Source organism: Armigeres subalbatus, unplaced genomic scaffold, assembly GCF_024139115.2.
Source record: "Armigeres subalbatus isolate Guangzhou_Male unplaced genomic scaffold, GZ_Asu_2 Contig695, whole genome shotgun sequence".
Lineage (NCBI taxonomy): Eukaryota > Metazoa > Arthropoda > Insecta > Diptera > Culicidae > Armigeres > Armigeres subalbatus.
Window position 1 is genome coordinate 24035 of NW_026943473.1, and position 19950 is coordinate 43984.

A 19950-nucleotide genomic window follows, 5' to 3' on the forward strand; every position below is an offset into this window, starting at 1 on the left:
ATTGTTTTGTCAAAATCTATTTATTCATATTACATTCAAGAACAAAACATCACCTTTTACAATATCAATATATTTTTCGCCAAAAAAAGCACCCCTTAATAACCCATCCAAACTCCAACTTAAGATACCTATGAAGGTCGCGCGAGTTCTCCGCATCTTCTTAAGTAGGTATCTAATCAACACTTCCCACCAAATCCCCACTGATCGTAAGGACCTGGCCAGGTGTTGAACAAAGGGATCGTTGAATGAAAAACATGCCAAGCCCCAGGCTGTTTTTCTGGCGCATCTAACGTCCCTATCGACAGCCAACCCAGGAAAGTGTGCGATCATATATGCTATGCTAAGGGGGGCAAAAAAGTCAAAATTTGAATCACTCTAATGAAGCAGTTTATGATGATAATAGCATATCTGGATGTCTGGTAGTAAACCTATGTAGATCGTAGCAATGTTTCTGAAGATTTTTACATGTTCGAATTCTTAGAACTTAGTGAAATTGATTGAAACCATCCAATATTTTATAAAATTTACAGGAATCCATAATCACTTCTGGAAAACGTGAAAATGAGGGAGACTTGCTCTTTAGAAATGTTCTATAAACACTAGAAATGCAATGATTGTCTTAATAGTCATAGGGAGTTTATAACTTATCTGAGGATGTTCGATTTTGACATCCGAGAGGATCTTCGGAAAGTCGCTGAAATAAAAGTATCCTATAGAATTGAAAAACCAATTTTTGTCCTACCCACGTCTCGAAACGTGGCCGCGCCTCTGGTTTTGTAGTAAATTATTGGCAATAGACCTGCCACGCTACCGCCGCCGATTTTATCACGCTTCCGCACTGTGGTCGGATATGACGAAATCATGGCACTAACTTGTTAGGGTTGCGTCATAGAAGAAAATGATCAAATCTTTTATATATACAAAATTTGATTATTTTCAGCTCAATTTTATATATTTATTTTCGCATAAAGTTTCTGTATCCCAGAGTTTAGGGGAAGAAGTTCGTTTGTGGACACCCCTTCGTATATTTTGACAGAAAACAGTTGCTGTCATACCAACAATTGTCATTTGTTTGCTATAGTAACACGATGTTTTGTGGTGGATACCAAACCAGATAGGTATCTATATTATGTACTATGGATAATTTTTTTTTCTTCTTGAAAGTCAACACGGAAGTTTTTTTACCTCTTTCAAAGTTTTTCAATTGAAAAAGTGAGTTTCAATACGTATTCATGCAGTGAATTTCATCTATTTTGAAGATCAATGATGATTGGCTACGAAATGGTGAGTTTACATCCGGGAAGGAGCGCTAGGCGGCCTAACATAGCTCTGGTCCTTACAAGTTCCAATACTCACGCTTCCACGGGTCTTCCGATGACAATTGACCGCCAGCTAAGGGTTGCGTACTTAGCTGGTAGTGTAACCCTGGGCACTTTTGTTCTTCTGATATCAGCTAGAGTAAGAGAGTGCGTCCTTTGGAGTCTGCCTAGGATGTGGTGGGGTTCGACAGTGGGCTTTGTTGAACTTTTATAAAAAGCTTCATGTGTCCGCAAGTAAGCCCTATCAAAGCAACCGTGTGCTGCTCAAAGCGCACTAGCCTAGTCCTGGTGTTGGGTGGGATTTTAAATAAATTTGACCCGACTGATCGAGCGTCTGTTCACCAAGGAGCTGTTCTGGCATCCAGCGACTAAGTATGGAATGCTATTCCCCGGAAGCTATACCTAAGATGGCAGCCCCATACCGGTGGATACGGAACCTTGAGCCAACAACCTACTGTTCCCGAAACGTCACTTTGTTCCAGAATCCAATAATGAAAGAATACGGACTGATTTTACGGCAACGGACGCGAAACAACGGATACGAATAGAACATGGAACGTTTTAACCCTAGCTCAGCAGGGTAAATTGGCACAACTTGCCAATGAGGCACGCCGCATGAAGTTTGAGATCCTGGGACTGAGTGAAGTCCGTTGGTCAAACTTCGAAGAACACAGAACGCTCAAAGGGGTCACGGGGTCATGACATCTGCTCAACTACTGCATCGTTTATTTCGTTTATATCCGGGACACCGCAACTTTCCCGGTCAACTGGATGAAAGGTATCTTAGTGAAGGTGCCAGAGAAAGGGTGACCTGACTGTATGCGATAACTGGCGAGTCATTATTTTGCTGTGTACCGTTCTCAAAGTTCTATGTAAAGTAACCCTAGTCCGGATTCAGGAGAAGATCGATGCGACTCTCCGGCGGCAGCAAGCCGGATTCTGTGCCGGAAGATCCTGTGTGAACCATACTATCACGCTCTGAATCATTCTGGAGCAGTTCAACGAATTCCAAGAGTTCCTTTACTTGGTATTCATTGACTACGAAAAAGCTTTCGACCGTCTCAATCACGAGAATATGTGGGGCGCCCTGAGACGCAAGAGGGTTTCTGAGAAAATGGGGTCTGACGGCGATACCAAGATCGACATAGGCGCACGGATCAAAAAAGCAAGGGCTGCCTTCACAAGTTTAAAAGATATCTGGAAAAACAGGCAGATAAGTGAACGCACCAAAATATGAATTTTCAACTGTAACGTGAAATCTGTGCTGTTATACCCTAGCGAAACATGGTGTGTATCAGTGGTGTGTACAAAAAATGTGACACACTTTTTTTTTGTACTTAGCCTGATCCGATTTGCTTGCGACAGGTTGCATGCGACGCGACATCCTACTGTTGCGACTTGCAACGAAAACCACAGGTTTTCCAATTTCTTAACATGTATTTGTAACGATGACGACGTTTCCAACAATGACGACGTTAAAAAAATCCTACCGAAGAAATGTTCAATTGACAGGTAGGACCATTAACCTTCTGTCTGTGCTCAAAAAAACTTACGTTGTCTGTGCTCTGGGGTCAAATTGACCCCAAATTGAAGTTGCTATAACTTTTTAAATGTTTAACCAATTTTGGATTTTTGGGGCTGTTTCGAAAGATAATTTAATCATCTTTCAGGTCGTTGCCAAAGATTGACTATAGGTGGGCGGGTACATCGCAAGGAGGGGTTTTAGTGGACAAGGGTTTCAAAAACAGTATTTTTTCATGATTATTTTGCTCATATCCGAAAATCCTACCCATTTTGAACGGCACCTTTCTTAAAAAGGTTATGCAGGAAGGCATGTGCTTTGGCATGAGGCGTTGATAAGTTTAGAGCTCGGCCGCCAGGTGGTGGTATATTGAATTCATTATTTTAGACTACTCAAGATATTCCGATATATATAGAATTCTTTTCAGTGTAAATATTCTTATCGCACAAATTCAAAAATTGGAAGAAGTGCACATTATATTGAGCACCGCTTTGTAGTGCTAGACATCCTGAACAGTGTTGCCGAATACAACTTGGGTGTAGGTATGAGGGATCTCAAGCTAAAGCAATATTTCATTTATGCAAGAATATTGCAAATACACTAGCGAAGCCTATTTGTAAATTTTCATATTATTTATTCCGTCACATGACAGTTCATTCCTACCAGACGAACTTTGTTAAAGACGTCATCTTTACAAATTTCAAATTTGTTTGATAAGAATATTTACAATGAGGAAAATTCCATATACATGTCGGAATTACTTGAGTAGTCTAAAATAATGAATTGAAATATAGCGCTACCTAGCGACCAAGCTCTAAACTAATCAATGCCTCATGTCAAAGCACACGCCTTCCTGCACCTTTTTGAAAAAGTGCAGTTCAAAATGGGTAGGATTTTCGAATATAAGTAAAATAAGCATAAAAAATCACTGTTTTGTACCCTTTTTCACAAAAACTCCTCCCGGTGATGTACCCGCCCACCTATAGTCAATCTTTGGTAACGATCTGAAAGATGATTAAATTATCTTTCGAAACAGTCCCAAAAATCCAAAATTGGCCAAACATTTAAAAAGTTATAGCAATTTCAATTTGGGGTCAATTTGACCCCAGAGCACAGACAACGTAAGTTTTTTGAAAAAAGTACACTGTAGCGCATATTTTCAAGATTTTTCAAGCAAATTTGCACATAGGAGACAGATCTCGGCGAGTTTTACCAAACTACCAAAAATTAGGAGAATCAGTTGAAAAAAAATGACTGCCTTTCAAAATGGCCTGAGGTCATATTGACCCCAGAGCACAGACAAAAGGTTAACAATTATTTGTATAAATATGATTCATTATGACAATATAATACAAATCTGGGTTTTTTAGGATGTTAGCAAATACATTATCAATATTATACGCCGTACTACAAATAAAGTAATCAGAGGTGTAAAGAAGGGGGTCAAGCTGAAACAGCAACCTAGAAGAAGAGGTATAAAGACCTAATGGTGAAGAGTACCCTAGTGGTGAGACTCTAAGAGAGTAAATAAGGACTGTATCGAAAATAAGTTATACACATTATTTTATTCGAATAAAATTGGATAAATTTTAAAAATTTATCAAAAATTGCCTAGCAATATATGTTAATTTTGTTTGTTTAGTTTTATGAAAAAATATAATACTGAATAAATATTGCACTATTCCAACATTTATCCAAGCCTTTTTCTCCTAGTCACAAATCGGCATAAAATTGCTTCGTTTTATAAAATTGATTACTTTCTGGTCCAAATTCCGGTCACTTGATTTTGATTTTCTTCCTTTTTCCGACAGGTTAGCGAACGTGTAGTATTTCCTATGCTTATTATTGACCATGAATTTTTACCCTTGAGAAGTGGATAGCGAAACGCTTGGTCAAATTAACAGTAACACTTTTGAAACTGGATAACTTATTTTCAATACAGTCCTTAGTAAAAAGAGATGATTCAACCGTAAAAGTGTCTGCGCAAAGAGAGTTGGATTATTATTCCACACCTACTCACATGTCTAGTAACCACATAATCATTCATTTTTAGTAACATTACACAATTCTGTCAACTTTGTGTTTAACTATTATTATCACGATTATTTCAGAAATAGGGGAACTGTTCCGTTTTCCATCTCACTGAACATATATTCATCCCATCGCAAAACAAAGAAATACAGCACCAATCGCGTCGCTTCTTTTTGCTAACAAGCGTGCTCACTGGTGAAAAAAATCACAAAAATAAGAAGCAAACCAAATTCCTTCTCATTGCTTTGTTTTTGATGGGATGGAAATAGGAGCTATGGGATGAAGTGCCGAACCGCTCCCCTATGTCGAAATGATATCGCTTTACATTTTATTCTATACCAAATTCCATTGCTTTACGTTTTGATTGTTGTAAACATTGAAATTTACGCTTTTTCGCCATGGAAAGCATCCCATAATTAGACATCCAAATTCCAATTCCAGATATCTATGGAGGTCGCGCGAGTTCTCCGAACCTTGTTTTCTTAGGTAGCTATTTAATCAATACTTCCTACCCAAATCCCCACGGATTGTTAGAACCTGGCCAGGTGTTGAACAAAGAAGTTGTTGAATGAAAAGCATGTCAAGTCCCAGGCTGATTTTTTGGCGCATCTAACATCTCTATCGACAGTCAACCCGATGGTGTGCGGTCAGTTATGCTATTCTTGTGTTGCACTTCCATTTTAGTGACATGCTTACTTAAACACTGTTAGTGTTGATAGACAATTCATATTCAGACTTGTCATCAATTTAAAAGTGTGCTGCAGAAGTGCCGGCAGCGTTTGCGAACAAAAGTAACAGCGCTGCCAAATCGTCTATATTTGCATGTATCTTATTGTAGAATCTCTAAGGCATACCATCAAAGATCATTATATTTTCCATTAAGACAGAGCCCAACTCAACCAGCAAATATTGTTCAGGTCTGGTGTAGAGACCATTTAACGGATTTTATCCTGAGGGCAGAATGGCTTCCCAGCTTTCAATCCGGGATTCCGGTGTATTTTTTTAATTTTATAAATCTAGATTTGCTTCATTTCAAAGCGGATATCAAAAAATCTCGGAAGAACTTGTACTCTAGCGTTAGTCAGTCTGCTACCCCATTCCCAAGCATTGAAATCGCCTCCAATGATTGCCGGGTTTCGGCCGATCAGCTTCTCCGTTAGTGTGTCCAGCATCCGGGTATACTGCTCCAGAGTCCACCACAAACATCCTGTTAATTTTGGCAATCACGAAACCTTCGTTTGAGCTGTCTACCATTTCTATAGAAGGGAATCTGCCCATCACTTGGATAGCCACAATCCCCGTAGCATCCGTCACCCAGTTGCCGTTGTCGGAGGGATCCAATACCAATTGCCACAGTGTCTTCCTCTTCTCGTGCTAGCTTTCCACGATGTGCCAATCACCGTCCTTGACGCCTTCCTCCAGAATGCTGGCATAATCCTGAAAGTTCCGTTGTTTTTCTTTACTTCCTGCTCTCCTGGCGTCACTAGTTGCTTGACCTTAGTGTGGATGTCCAATGCGGGGCGTCAAAATCGATATAGGCGACATGAACCCTCACGTAGGAAGGGAGGAAATGTACAAACTTGTGACCGGACCGGAAAGTCCACATAACGTATCGAATCACAACGGTCAACGGTGAAGCCTTTCGCGGAATGGTATTACGCATTGCAAGAAAAATTTGAAAGCCTGTAAAATTCCTAGCGCCTCTAATAAATATTTTCCTGGCTAGTGATCAAAGGCAGCTTGTTTTAAAATTTGCAAAGTTCAGTTTATATTTATATTTATGATATTTCACTATATTCTTCATTTGAGAATAACTGGATTGTTGAAACAGAAGTTGAAATAAATATTTGTTTCGTCACTAATCTCACAGAGCACAATGGTTGAAAACCCGAAAAAAGTGATCGTCAGCTTTTTCGGTATTAAATCGTGTTTCAAATGGCATTGTATGTACATCAAGAGGTATCATTTCAAAAAAAAATTATTTTTAATTAGTTCAATCAAAGGTAATTGCCTATTTCCGGGGATTAAACCACCCGACTTGGACGTTAATTTACAATGTTATGAAAACTCATATGTGAATATGTACGTTATGTGGAAGATATTGATTTGAAAAATGTATTGGAGGTAACCACTTTCCCTTCGATGGGACTCGAACCCATGACCCTACAGTACGCTAGACTGGTGCTTTAACCAACTAAGCTACGAAGGACCTCCGTCGGCCTTCGCAACCTAGCGGCTACTGAACGAGCTCGAGATTCCCAAATTGGACGCATAGTCAAATCACTCGCAATCCATTTATCAAGCCAATACTTCCACATGTGTATTGTACACGTCCACATTAGAGGAGCGTGAGTATTTAGAATGTCTGGCGGCTATACACATTCTTCATCAGCAACGGTACTGATCAAGTGAGGTTGTGTAAGCTATTTGCCAGTCGGTCGTCAAGCTCAGACCCGACCGCATTGCGTGAGGCAAGAGCACGCAACTCAAGTTCAGTTCAATCAAAGGTAATTGCCTTTTTCCGGGGATTAAACCACCCGACTTGGACGTTAATTTACAATGTTATGAAAACTCATATGTGAATATGTACGTTATGTGGAAGATATTGATTTGAAAATGTATTATATATTCCCTTCGATGGGACTCGAACCCATGACCCTACAGTACGCTAGACTGGTACTTTAACCAATTAAGCTACGAAGGACCTCCGTCGGCCTTCGCAACCTGGCAACTACTGAACGAGCTCGAGATTCCCAAATTGGACGCATAGTCAAATCACTCGCAATCCATTTATCAAGCCAATACTTCCACATGTGTATTGTACGTCCACATTAGAGGAGCGTGAGTATTTAGAATGTCTGGCGGCTATACATTCTTCATCAGCAACGGTACTGATCAAGTGAGGTTGTGTAAGCTATTTGCCAGTCGGTCGTCAAGCTCAGACCCGACCGCATTGCGTAGGCAAGAGCACGCAACTCAAGTAGGCAATTACCTTTGATTGAACTGAACTTGAGTTGCGTATGCTCTGCTGCAGTCGACAACGACTTTAACAACGCTCAATCAAAGGAACGATTCATTCACAATTAATTCACTGAAAAGTGAGATAGAAATTTGATATTTTGAAAAATTTGTTGAAACAAAATGGCGTCTTTGGAAAAACTTTGGTCTATTTATCTACGAACAAAATATGACTCAATTTTAGATAATAGGTCATTTAAGTTACATGACATTTCAAACCATCCCATCATTCGATCTTTTGAGCAAAGATACTGATGAAATAATGGGATATCGATCTTAGTTATCTATCCGCTCAGTGAACAAAGTGCAATGTTCGTCATGGAGAAACATTTTTTCACAGCTTTTGTTGTAGCAACACCTTTGCAACGCGAACAAATCCCGAACCGAATAACCGAATAACCAGCGGATCATCCAGATCATCATCAAACGCTCAAATGATAATATCTTTCCAGAGTGCTCTTCGATTAGGGATAATATCTTTGCACAAGCAAAGATAATATCCTGTGCTCAGATGACATGGCAATGCCTATGATTTAACCCTATAAAAACTGGAGGATCGAAGTATGTCGTGATGTTGGGTGGACGTGTTTTTGTCTCCGCCCAAAGTTTCTTCTGTCCCAAACATTTAAAAATTTAAGTAGCAAAAAAAGTGTTCTAAAGTGATAGAATATGGAAGTTTATAGTTAATTTATAAATGTACCCGAAAAATGAATGATTCCATTTCACTGGATCGGGATCTTATCCATTCAACTACGGGTAAACTACGACGTTAGATTCCGCATCTACCTCCGGAAAATGGTTCTAAATCTCAGGGCTCATAGTTTGGTAAGATTTTGGTCGAATACAGGTACGTAACGATTATTTCCAATTCAATAGAACCTAGTGATGTTGATGAATACAAAAAACTAGTAATCGTTCAGTTTTCTGCGTTAAACATAAATTCGGATGTATTTCGCCAAACTTCTGTAATATAATATGCAAGATTGCTAGATTTGCACTAGGAATGTACGCTTAATTAGGTATTTATTGCAAGAAAAACTCGTGATGAATTATACCATTTTTGTATAAGTCTTTGTACAGACTTCGGTGTGTTCCTGTAGAGTTGTAGCAATGTCTGACATATGCAGGTTGAGTGTAATTGCAAAGGACACTAAATTGGTTCTTCACCTAGAAAGATTTTATGATTGCCTTTGCATGGCATTATCATATGTATTATTCTTTTTTCATAAATGTTTTTTCTCTTCGAGAATTTCACCAAATTTTTATTTTATTTTTTTATTTGAGTGATTTTTTGAATTTGAATTAAGTTAATCACTAATTTTTAACACGGCACATTCAGGTTAATACACAATCAGATTATTCAACAATTAAATATTCAATACAATTTCATTTTGTTTCTATCAGCGGACTTGATAAACGATCCTTCATAGAGAAAACAATCAGCCATGCATTTTACTACTAAACGCGTGCCTGAATTTGATAACTTTGAATTCCCTTGACAATCTGTTAGTTCTAAAACTTTTTTGGTAGTTTTTCAAGTATTGTCAAGTATTCAAGTACAATTCTGTAGCGCATTAGAAATCTCGAATTTCATATTACACCATTATCTTCAGAAGTTTCACATATTATTTTTATCGCTCAACATTTCTTTTTCTATGACTTCTATGTAGCGTAGTATACACTATATTCAAAATGTGCAATTTAACATATGTTCTAGCAATGCTAGAGCTGGAAATGAGTCTGATACTTGTTTCTATTCTACATAAAATTGTTACCTAATATCGTGCCGATTTAATCGTATTTGCAGAGTTCGCGTCCGATCGTGTTTCTATCAGCCCGCAAGACGATCGCGCGATCATCGATAGATGTGTTCTGCGTTACGTGAATAAATTATTTAGCGCAGGTGAATCAATTATTAAACGAGAAAAAGTTTAGCTCGTGTTTCCTTCAGCACGCAGAATGCTCGCGCGGTTATTGAAATATTTTTGTTCTCTTTGTGCGGATGCGTAAAATAAAATAATACGATACAAGTATTGTCTACGTCCGATCGTATTTCTTTTGGCAGAACGGTTGCGCGGTCTTCAAATTTTTTTCTGCGTTTTGAGAATGAATAAATTAATTACGGAAAAAATAGTTTGCGTCCGATCGTGTTTCATTTTGCAAGCAGAACAAACGTGCGTTTATAGAAATTATCGAAACTTTTTTTTCGCAAAATCAAAGTTTGTATGGTGTCCTGGAGATGTTTAGTCATAAAAGAATTAGTCAGTTTTGAAAAATCTATTTTTTTTCTTTCTCGGACCGCCTTTCAAGATGCAACCAAACAATTACTGAAGTTTGGGATCCCTTCTGATCGGTATAGAAGAAATTTTTGGAAAAAAACTGGAACTCGGCTTTGAAATCAAAGCGAAAGTTTGTTTCGAGTTCTGGTGATGTTTAGTCTAGAAGAAATTGATCAGTTTTAAAGAATATCTTTTTTTATCCGCGGACCGCGCTTCAAGATGCATCCAAAAATTAACTGAAGTTTGGGATCCCTTCTGATCGGTAGGGAAGTAATTTTTGGAAAAAAATGGAACGCGGCTTTGAAATCCAAAACGAAAGTTTGTTTGGAGTCCTATGAAGTTTAGTCCAGGAAGAATTAGTTAGTTTTGAAAAATCTAATTTTTTTTCTTCTTCGGACCGCGTTTCAAGATCAGCCAAAAATTAATTGAAGTTTGGGATCCCTTATGATCGGTAGTGAAATTTTTTTGGAAAGAATTCGAACGCGGCATTGCAATCCAAAACGAGTAGTTTTTGGACTCCTGGAGATGTTTAGTCTAGAATTGGTCAGTTTTGAAGAATCTCTTTTTCTTTTCATCCGAGGACCGTGCTTCAAGATGCAACCAAACATTAACTGAGATTTGGGGTCCCTTATGATCGGTAGTGAAGAGAATTGTGGAAAAACTGGAATGCGGCATCAAAATCCAAAACGAAAGTTTGTTTGGAGTCCTATGAAGTTCAGTCCAGGAAGAATTAGTTAGTTTTGAAAAATTTATTTTTTTATATTCTCGGGCCGCGCTTTAAGATGTAACCAGAAATTAATTGAAGATTGGATCCATTATGACAGGCAGTGAAAATTTTTTGAAAAAAAAATGGAACGCGGCTTTACAATCCAAAACGAATATGTATTTGACTCCTGGTGATGTTTAGTCCAGATGGAATTGGTCAGTTTTGAAGAATCTCTTTTTTTCATCCGCGGACCGTGCTTCAAAAATCAAGATGCAACCAAAAATTAACTGAGGTTTGGGGTCCCTTATGATCGGTAGTGAAGAAATTTTTGGAAAAAATTAGATCGCGGCTTTGCAGTCCAAATCGAAAGTTTGTTTGAAGGAAGTTTAGTCCAGAAGCAATGGATCCATTTTTGAAAAATCTCAAAGATTTCTTTCCCGGTCCGCGCTTCAAATGCAACCAACAAGTAACTGAGGTTTGATCCCTCTTATGATCGGTATTGAAGAAATTTTTGAAAAAAAATGAAACCCGGCCTTAAATTCCAAAACGAGAGTTTTTTGGAGTTCTGGAGATGTTCATTCCAGAAGAAATTGGTCAGTATTGAAGAATCTCTTTTTTTCATCCGCGGACAGCGCTTCAAGATGCAACCAAAAATAATTAAAGTTTGTGATCCCTTATGATCGGCAGAGAAGAAATTTTTGAAAAAAAATTGGAACGCGGCTTAGAAATCCAAAGCGAAAGTTTGTTTGGAGTCCTGGAGATGTTTAGTCCAGAGGTACCTAATTGGTCAGATTTGAAAAATCTTTTTTTTTCTTTCGCGGACCACGCTTCAAGATGCAACCATAAATTAACTGAAGTTTGGGGTCCCTTATGATTGGTAGTGAAAAATTTTTTGGAGAAAAATGGAACGCGGCTTTGTAATCCAAAACGAAAGTTTTATTTTTGAGTCCTGGAGATGTTTAGTACGGTGGTTCAAAAAATCGATTTTGCTCCACAGTGCTCATCTGATTCTTTACCATGTTCTGAGTCTCCTCTGAAAATTTGAGCTCATTTGGGTTAAAGCTGATTTAGCACAAGCCGTTTCAAGTTTGCATGCAAATTAGTATGGAACATTTATTTTTTCATTATACTTTTATTGACGTTTCCCCATTAAGCGCAGGTTAAAAGAAAACCCACAAAGCTAAAAGGGATACTCAACAGCTTTCACCCAACGAAAACTGCATGTTGATTAATCGTCCCAATAATTAGTAATCGATTTTAAGACAGGTTGCGAATCTTTAGTCATGATCGTTAAACTTCTTTGAGGGCATCACTGAAATGTGCAGTGCAACATAGTAGCCTGAATTTGTGTGTGCTATCTTTCGCGCCATGAGCAGCAATGTTGCCTGTTGATGAGTTATGCAATTAGCTCCAGAAAACCACGGTATAGATTAAATTCGATTACTAATTATTGGAACGATTAATTGAGATGCGGTTTTCACTGAGAGAAAGTTGTTGAGTATTCCTTTCAGCTACATATGTAGGTTTTCTTTTAACATGCTTGATGGGGAAGTGTCATTAGCAGTATAATGAAAAAATAAATTTCCCCATACTAATTTGCATGCAATCTTGAAACGGCTTGTGCTTATTCAGTTTTAATCCAAATGAGCTCAAATTTTCAGAGGACACTCAGAACATGGTAAAGAATCAGATGAGCACTGTGGAGCAAAATTGATTTTTTGAACCACCCTAATGTTTAGTCTAGAAGAAATTGGTCAGTTGTGAGAAATCTTATTGATAGATTTTTCAAAACTAACTAATTCTTCCTGGACTAAACTTCATAGAACTCCAAACAAACTTTCGTTATGGATTTCAAAGACACGTTCCAATTTTTTCCAAAAATTTCTTCTCTACCGATCATAAGGGATCCCAAACTTTAGTTAATTTTTGGTTGCATTTTGAAGCGCTTTCCGCGGATGAAAAAAGATAGTTTTCAAAACTGACCAATTCCTTCTGGACGAAACGTCTCCAGAACTCCAAAAAACTTTCGTTTTGGCCGCGTTCCATTTTTTCCAAAAAAAATCTTCACTACCGAATATAAAGGATCCCAAGCTTCAGTTAATTTTTGGTTGCATCTTGATTCTTGAAGCGCGTGCGAGAAAAAAAAGATGTTTCATAACTAACTAATTCTTCCTGGACTAAACTTCGTAGGACTCCAAACAAACTCTCGTTTTGGATTTCAAAGCCGCGTCAAACCCAAGCCAAACCTCAGTTAGCTTTTGGTTGCATCTTGAAGCGTTTTTGAAGATATTTCAAAACTTTCTAATTACCTCTGGACTAAACATCTCCAGGACTCCAAACAAACTTTCGCTTTAGATTTCAAAGCCGCGTTCCATTTTTTTCCAAAAATATCTTCACTACCGATCATAAGGAATATCAAACTTCAGTTAATTTTTAGTTGCATCTTGATTCTTGAAGCGCGGTCCGAGAAAGAAATTTTTTTTTTTCAAAACTAACTAATTCTGTCTGGACTTAACTTCATAGGACTCCAAACAAACTCTCGTTTTGGATTTCAAAGGAGTGTCCTATTTTTTTTCAAAAATTTCTTCACTACCGATCATAAGGGACCCAAAACCTCAATTAGTTTTTGGTTGCATCTTGAAGCGCTTTTGAAGATTTTTCAAAACTTATCAATTCCTTTTGGACTAAACATCTCCAGGACTCCAAACAAACTTTCGCTTTAGATTTCAAAGCCACGTTCCATTTTTTCCAAAAAAAAATCAACTACAGATCATAATGGATCCCAAACTTCAGTTAATTTATAAATAATAATAATAATCTTGAAGGGCGGTCCGAGAATGAAAAAAAAAAGATTTTTCAAAACTGACTAATTCTTTCTGGACTAAACATCTCCAGGACACCATACAAACTTTGATTTTGGATTGCAGGGGGTTCCAACGTGGCTTTCCAATCCAAAATTAAAGTTCTTATGGAGTTCTGAGAATGCTCAGTCCGGAGAAGTTGATTTACTGATTTTTTAGCGAATATTTCAACGCTAAGTTAATGAGCAAATGGCTAATATGTATAGTTTTGTGAATTTTGTTCTTGTTTTTTTTATTTAGAAATAAAGGGGTTCAACTTAACTATGTACGTAGTCATACGTTTACAGTTCGTATATTCAATCATAGGGCTATCCCCTTATAGCTTTTTAATAATTGCCATTATGTTATGTGTGATATATGTAAGTGACTGCAACCATGATTAGCTTTAAACGCCCATTCTCATTCAAAATTGAATATTTATGCACATCACTTCCCGAAATTGTCAGTAAGTGTCCGTTATGTTACCCGTGAGTGCACGTGAGTACCCTTGAGTGCCCATATCAGATTACCCGAGCAGCACTCTATTATTTATTTATTCAGACTAAGGCCGAAGTGGCCTGTGCGGTATATAAGAGTCTTCTCTATTCGGCTCGGTCCATGACTACACGTCGCCAACCACGCTGGTCCTTCACGAGCATCGTCCAGGTCTCGTGTCCGTAGAGGACTACCGGTCTAATGAGCGTTTTGTAGATTGTCAGTTTGGTACGGCGGCGAACTCTATTCGATCGGAGCGTCTTTCGGAGTCCAAAGTACGTACGATTTTCAGCCACTATGCGTCTCCGAATTTCTCAATTTCTCTGCTGGTATCATTTTCGGCAGTCACCAGTGAGCCCAAGTACACAAACTCTTCTACCACCTCGATTTCGTCACCACCGATGCAAACTCGCGGTGGGTAGCTCACATTATCTTCTCTTAAACCTCTTCCTATCATGTACTTCGTCTTCGACGTGTTGATGACTAGTCCGACCCGCTTGGCTTCCCTCTTCAGTCTGATGTAGGCTTCCTCCATCTTCTCAAAGTTACGTGCCATAATATCTATGTCGTCGGCGAAGCCAAATAGCTGGACGGACTTATTGAAAATTGTACCACTCGTGTTAATCCCTGCTCTTCGTATTACCCCTTCCAAAGCGATGTTGAATAGCAGACCATCACCTTGCCGTAACCCTCTGCGGGTTTCGAAGGGACTCGAGAATGCCCCTGAAACTCGAACTACGCACATCACCCGATCCATCGTCGCTTTGATCAACCGTGTCAGTTTATCCGGAAATCCGTGTTCGTGCATTAGCTGCCATAGCTGGTCCCGATCGATTGTATCATATGCGGCTTTGAAGTCGATGAATAGATGATGTGTGGGCACGTTCGCGGAATTTCTGCAGTACTTAGCGAATAGCGAACACCTGGTCCGTGGTGGAGCGCTCGTCCTTAAAACCCGCCTGGTACTGCCCCACGAACTCCCTTGGAATTTGTGCTAGTCGGCGGCATAAAATTTCTGAGAGTACCTTCCAGGCGGCGTTCAGCAATGTGATTGCGCGGTAGTTGCTACAATCCAGCTTATCGCCCTTTTTGTAGATGGGACACACGACACCTTCCATCCACTCCTGCGACAAAACTTCCTCCTCCCAAATCTTGGTAATGACCCAGTGCAGCGCTCTAGCCAGTGCCTCACCACCGTGTTTAAATCGATCTCCTGGTAGTTGGTCGACCCCAGAGGCTTTGCCGGCCAATCTCCTTCTGGATTTCCTGGAGATCCGGAGCCGGTAAAACTATGTCCTGTGCGCGTTCTCCCAGGTCCATCACCATACCGCCATCTTCGTCTGCCACATCGCCATTCAGGTGCTCTTCGTAGTGCTACCGCCACCTTTGGATCACCTCACGTTTGTTCGTTAGAAGGTTCCCGTTTATGTCCTTGCACATATCAGGCTGTGGCACGTGGCGTTTACGTGAACGGTTCAACTTCTCATAGAACTTTCGTGTGTTATTAGCGAGGTACAGTTGCTCCGTCTCTTCACGGTCTCGATCTTCCTCCGGAAAATCGAGTTTTGTCTGTTCCGCGCCTCTGTTCCGCGCCCATTTATATCGTGCCTCGTTCGCCCTCGTGCGGTGTTGCAGCAATCTCGCCCATGCTGCATTCTTCTCTTCCACTAACTGCTCACATTCGCCGTCATACCAGTCGTTTGTCTGATCCGGGGGCACCGTGCCAAGTGCAGCAGTTGCGGTACTACCAATGGTGGATCGAAAATCTCTCCAGCCATCTTCAAGAGACGCTGCGCCTAGCTGCTCTTCCGTTGGGCGTGCCACTTCCAGCTGCTGCGCGTATTTTTGGGCTAGTCTACCGTCTTGTAGCCGCCCAATGTTAAGCCGCGGCATCCGACTTCGACGCGTGTTGTACACCGTCGAGAGTTTTGAGCGCAGGCATACTGCAACGAGGTAGTGGTCGGATTCAATATTCGCATTGCGATAAGTGCGGACGTTCGTAATGTCGGAGAAGAATTTACCGTCGATTAGAACGTGGCCGATTTGGTTTTCCGTTTCTTGGTTAGGTGATCTCCATGTGGCTTTGTGGATATTTTTGCGGGGAAAGAAGGTGCTTCGGGCTACCATTCCGCGGGAGGCTGCGAAGTTTATGCATCATTGGCCGTTGTCATTCAATACGGTGTGCAGACTATCCGGTCCGATGACCGGTCTATACATTTCCTCCCTTCCTACCTGTACGTTCATGTCACCGATGACGATTTTGACGTCCCGCAGTGGGCATCCATCGTATGTCTGCTCCAGCTGTGCGTAGAAGTAGAACGCTTCTTTCTCGTCGTCTTTTTTCGTCTTTCTTTCTTCGTGTGCGCAGTGCACGTTGATGATGCTATAGTTGAAGAAACGGCCTTTAATCCTCAGCTTGCACATCCTTGCGTTGATTGGCTGCCACCCAATCACACGATGGCGCATCTTACCCAGCACTATGAAGCCGGTTCCCAGCTCGTTGGTGGTGCCACAGCTTTGGTAGGAGGTAGCCGCTCGATGCCCGCTTTTCCACACTTTCTGTCCTGTCCAGCAAATCTCATGCAGCGCCACGACGTCGAAGTTGCGGGGATGTAATTCATCGTAGATCATCCTGTCGCAACCTGCGAAACCTAGCGACTTGCAGTTCCATGTTCCAAGCTTCCAATCGTGATCCTTTATTCGTCGCCTAGGTCTTTGCCGATTATATCGAGTCGCATTATCTCTTATATTGTTCGTAATTATTGGTTTTCCAGGCGGCTTATTGGGCCTGCGCAAACCGCCTGTCTCGTTGGAGGGCCGTCGTGTCAGGGCTGTATAGCGTCCCACCTAACACCAGGACTTGGGCTTGTGCGCCATAACTTCACCATGAAAAGCTGACCACTTGCCTGCACAACTAAACAGCTACCGGTGGAGTGGAAGGTAGGGGTTATATGCCTCATCTACAAGAAAGGCGACAAGCTGGAGTGCGAGAACTTTCGAGCAATCATCATCCTTAATGCCGCCTACAAAGTGATATCCCTTCCGTCGTCTGTCACCATTAGTGAATGAGTTCGTTGGAAGTTATCAAGCCGGCTTCGACAACGGACCAGATCTTTACTGTACGTCAAATTCTTCAAAAATGCCGTGAATACCAGGTCCAAACGCACCATCTGTTCATTGATTTCAAGGCGGCATACGACAGTATAGACCGCGTAGAGCTATGATAAATTATGGACGAGAACAGCTTCACTGGGAAGCTTACCACCAGCTACGGTGGATGGTGTGCAAAACTGTGTAAAGATTTCGGGCGAACACTCAGTTCGTTCGAATCGCGCCGGTGCCTAAGACAAGGTGATGGACTTTTGTGCAATTTATTTGTTTCGCGAATTACATGGATATTGTCGGCCGAACATTTGCAAAGGTGGGAGAACTGTACACTCGCCTGAAACGTGCTTGTGGGCGCGCCGAGCGGGACAGGGGCGCTATAAGCAAGCTCAAAGTTCTTGGACCTTTTATTTTTTCGGGTATTGATTTTTAAGGCAATATTAGGCTTACTTGAATCTCCAAAACTCAACATGGAGCTTTCGTGCGAATTGGGGCATTTTTATATAATACACATTTTATGGCATTAACAATGAATGGAAATATAATGTCAGAATTTATATCTGCCAATGAATTTCATAGGAAAATGCTTTTTTATGCTTTAATCATGTAGTTCCGCATAAAAAGTCCACTATTGGCACTATTAGTCATTCCACCCTATGTGACCAATTCTGGATTTCGCTAATGGAGATCCTGTGCAGTAAATACTGAAAGCTGAATAAATTGAATTGCAAATAATATAAGGGGAAGACTTGGCTACAGGGCGTAAAATTAAAATTCCATGGCTTTGACTTCAACTAAACAAAAATATGCTCAGACAGAACGTAAAGCATAAGCACTCGAGTGGGCATGTAAAAATACTACCATTATTTAATGGAAAATCTTATTTATGGCTAATAACCGATCACAAACCATTAGTTGAAATTTTCAGGCATAGCATAAAATCATCGTTATGGATCGAACGTTGGAAACTAAGCCTAATTGCATATATAAATTATATCGACCAGGTCATGGAGTCTCATGTTAATGCTCATCCATTTTCCACGGATGGGCCTCGGTCCATTCGTAATCTAGAAATCTAGCAAAATCCCTCAATCAAGAATCAGAAAGGGTCATTAGAGTTATAGTTGCTTGGTCTATGGCTATATTTCTCTGGATGGAATTGTGAATGCAACCAAGGATGACACGAAATAATACAGGATGTTTTAATCCACGACAAAAGGCAATACAGTACACATATTTTTGATTGATAATAGTTACCACTTTTATTTGCCTATTAAGAAATTATGCAAGCAAACAATCATTTTGGCTGTTGGATGTTGCACTCAGTATGGGCAAATATGTATACATTATATTATGGGAATAATGAAAAAAATATCTTATCGGTTACTCTTGCTGCTTTGACGGAAAGACTTTTCAATCTCAAACTGTCGCACGTCTGCTCTTTGAAGGAAGTCTTGTCTCTCAAGGAAGCCATCCTTGCCTTTATTATGGGTTTGCAGTTCTTCTTCAATTCCTTGGGTGCGCTTGAAACTGTTCCAATCGAGCTTTGTTTTCTCTAGAGTGCTCAATTTATTCTTTTTGCCAAGTTGGCTTAATACTGCCCCGAGTCCACCTCCTGACGGTCTAGCACCTAATTGTTTCACTGTTCCAGCATTTCCGTTGAAGGCGCCCAATGCCGGTTTACTAGCTGTTTTAAGGGTCTGACTCCTAGAAACATCCTCCGTCACTTCGACTGCTTCTCCAGCAAATTCAAAAATTTTGGTGATTGTTGCACTTTTTTCTGATTTATTTGAAACTGATTTCTCAGAAACATGCTTAATGTCAGTTTTAGGAGGCAACTCTTTTTTGGTGCAGATAGACATTTTTGATGTCGAGGTTGTGGATCCGTTAGAACTACCTGCTCCTGACAGGAAATCCGCCCAAAGCGCATCTGTTAAACGTTCTTCATCTTCTTCGTCTTGCAATTTTTCCGTTTGATTGTTATCTTTACTTTCTTTTCCTACTGCATCTGTCAGCTTTCGTTTTTTGTTACCGGCATTTTTTGATTTTTGCTTCCGCTTTTTATCACCAGCTTTGTCGTCCTTGATGTCTAGGTCTTCCACGTCCGATTCATCCGAATCTACTTCACTAGCAGATTCATCATCTTTATCTGGACGGAAATCTTCATCACTAGCATCACTATCACTTGGATAATTTTCTGGATCCATTTAAATCTATCAAATGTTAAAAAATCTTTTAAACAAAAATATGAATATCCGGCTGTTCAGATACACCGTATGTACCTATATATTACAAGACGAATTCTATCTTGTTGGTACTTACCTCGAAGTACCTGGGACCCTTGCTGGTTGCTGTTACCTGAAAAAGAAACTAGTCCGTTTTGAACAGCTTCTAGACAAGAGTTTTACTTGGACCGTGAATGGATGGATCTTTCTTCTCCAGATGAATGTTCGATTAAAAATATGCGTTCTTCATCATCAACTCATCCAGTCGGATTCAGTTTTGTTTGCTGTTTTCACTAACACTAATGCATAAAGACTGTCAAAACGTTGTCGGAGTTTTGTTTGGCTTATTCTCTAATAAATCAAGCATAATTTTTCATAACGACGTATGTAACAAAAGTAAACAAAACGAG

At 40.0% G+C, this 19950-nt stretch overlaps 1 protein-coding gene across 1 annotated transcript; it reads right to left on the reverse strand.

Annotated features, from left to right (window-relative positions):
- Positions 1–18493: 18493 nt before the first annotated feature.
- Positions 18494–19815, reverse strand: LOC134204559 (craniofacial development protein 1-like). Its single transcript, XM_062679368.1, has 2 exons — positions 19638–19815; positions 18494–19528 (listed from the first exon to the last, which is right to left on the reverse strand). Exon 2 carries the CDS (start codon positions 19520–19522, stop codon positions 18692–18694), a length of 831 nt encoding a protein of 276 aa, XP_062535352.1. The 5' UTR covers positions 19523–19528; positions 19638–19815; the 3' UTR covers positions 18494–18691.
- Positions 19816–19950: the final 135 nt, after the last annotated feature.